Below are 1,519 nucleotides of genomic sequence, written 5' to 3'. Positions count from 1 at the left end.
GTGGTATCAGAGCAAAATTTTAAGATTCTGAGGATTTAAGTACGAAAACATAAGTAAAGAGAATTGTCTAAAAGAATAAAAGTGAAACTGATAGAATTATTACAGAGCCTAGGAGAACTTGGTATCTCTAAGTTAGGTAAGAAGTCTAATTGCAATTTCATTTGTATGGTAATATATAAAGTAACATTTATATAAATGTGTTTTGAGTATATGTGTTTTTATAAATGATAAATACATTACTATTATTGTCATGCATTACAGATACAATGACTGAAAGAATACCTGAAAGAGATGAGGGTCAGTCATCTCAGCCTATTAGGATTTCTGAAGATCCTGAAAATGTTGCACCAGTGGGAGGTAGTGCACACAACGTATATCCTGCATCTAGAGAAATGGATGGTATGAATGCATAGTCAGGGAATATGATGCAACTGCAAATGATGACTATGATGATGCAAATGATGGAAAAGATGTAATCTATGGTGGGATCTGCTACACCTGGTGTTCCACCTGTAGTTACACCAGTTACTCCTACCACTCCTGGTAGCAGTACAAATGTGGAGGCAGGTGATCCTGTTAGTGCAGAAGTGGATAAGCATCTAAAACATTTCCAGAGTTTGAAACCTCCATTGTTTAAGGGAGGAGTTGATGCTAGAAGTGCTGAAGACTGGATTATCAGAATAGAGAAAGTTTTAAATGGAATGAGATGTCCTGAAAATAGACGTGTATCTCTAGCAATCTTTATGCTAGAAGGTGAAGCAGAAAGGTGGTGGAGGGGACAACAGCTGGAGAAATTTAGAGGTAAATCTGAGGAGCAAATTATGTGGGAGGAATTCGAGCAAGTTTTCAGGGATTGGTATGTTCCTCCATCAGCAAGACAAGCAATGCTAGAGAGTTTTGTAAATCTAAAGCAAGGAGCAAAAACTGTCATTCAGTATGAAGCAGAATTCACAGCTCTGTCAAGGTATGCTCCTCAGCTTATAAGTACTTCTGAGGAAAAGTGTTACAGATTTTTAAAAGGATTGAGAGACTCATTGAGACAACCATTAATTCCTCTTCGTATAAAAGATTTTGCTGAATTAGTGGAAAGTGCTAGATTGCTAGAAAATGATATAGAAGTGATGAAACAGAAATGGGAAACTAAAGATAGAAAGAGACAATTTGATCATAGAGTTGGATCATCCAAAAAACAGAAGTTCAATCAGAATCAACCACAACAGTCTATGAGATTACCTATACTACCAGTTTGCACAACCTGTGGAAAATCTCATCCAGGGAGATGCCTGATGAATTCAGGAAAGTGCTATTTGTGTGGAGAACCAAGTCATATTAAGAGGAACTGTCCAAGGAATGGTCAAAGAGTCACAGAAATTAGAAGCAATCAAAGGACAGATCAGTACAGAGTTGCGAGACCACAGATGCATCAACCTGTTTTGAAGATTAAAGGAGAAACCTCAAGTGAAGCAGTCAAATCAGCACCAACTAGAGTTTTTGCTTTATCTTCCCAGGAGGCCAAAGA

At 37.5% G+C, this 1,519-nt stretch overlaps 1 protein-coding gene across 1 annotated transcript; it reads left to right on the top strand.

Annotated features, from left to right (window-relative positions):
* Nucleotides 1-479: 479 nt before the first annotated feature.
* LOC110105623 lies at nucleotides 480-1,487 on the top strand (the record flags this gene model as incomplete). Its single annotated transcript, XM_020835199.1, has 1 exon — nucleotides 480-1,487. A coding segment is annotated over exon 1 (1,008 nt), but the record flags the coding sequence as incomplete, so codon positions are not given.
* Between the last annotated feature and the right edge of the window lie 32 nt (nucleotides 1,488-1,519).

The sequence above is a fragment of the Dendrobium catenatum genome, unplaced genomic scaffold (genome assembly GCF_001605985.2).
Source record: "Dendrobium catenatum unplaced genomic scaffold, ASM160598v2 original_scaffold_81746, whole genome shotgun sequence".
Taxonomy (NCBI): Eukaryota; Viridiplantae; Streptophyta; class Magnoliopsida; order Asparagales; family Orchidaceae; genus Dendrobium; species Dendrobium catenatum.
Note: the sequence above shows the minus strand (reverse complement) of the source record. Positions and strands in the feature narration are given on the sequence as shown.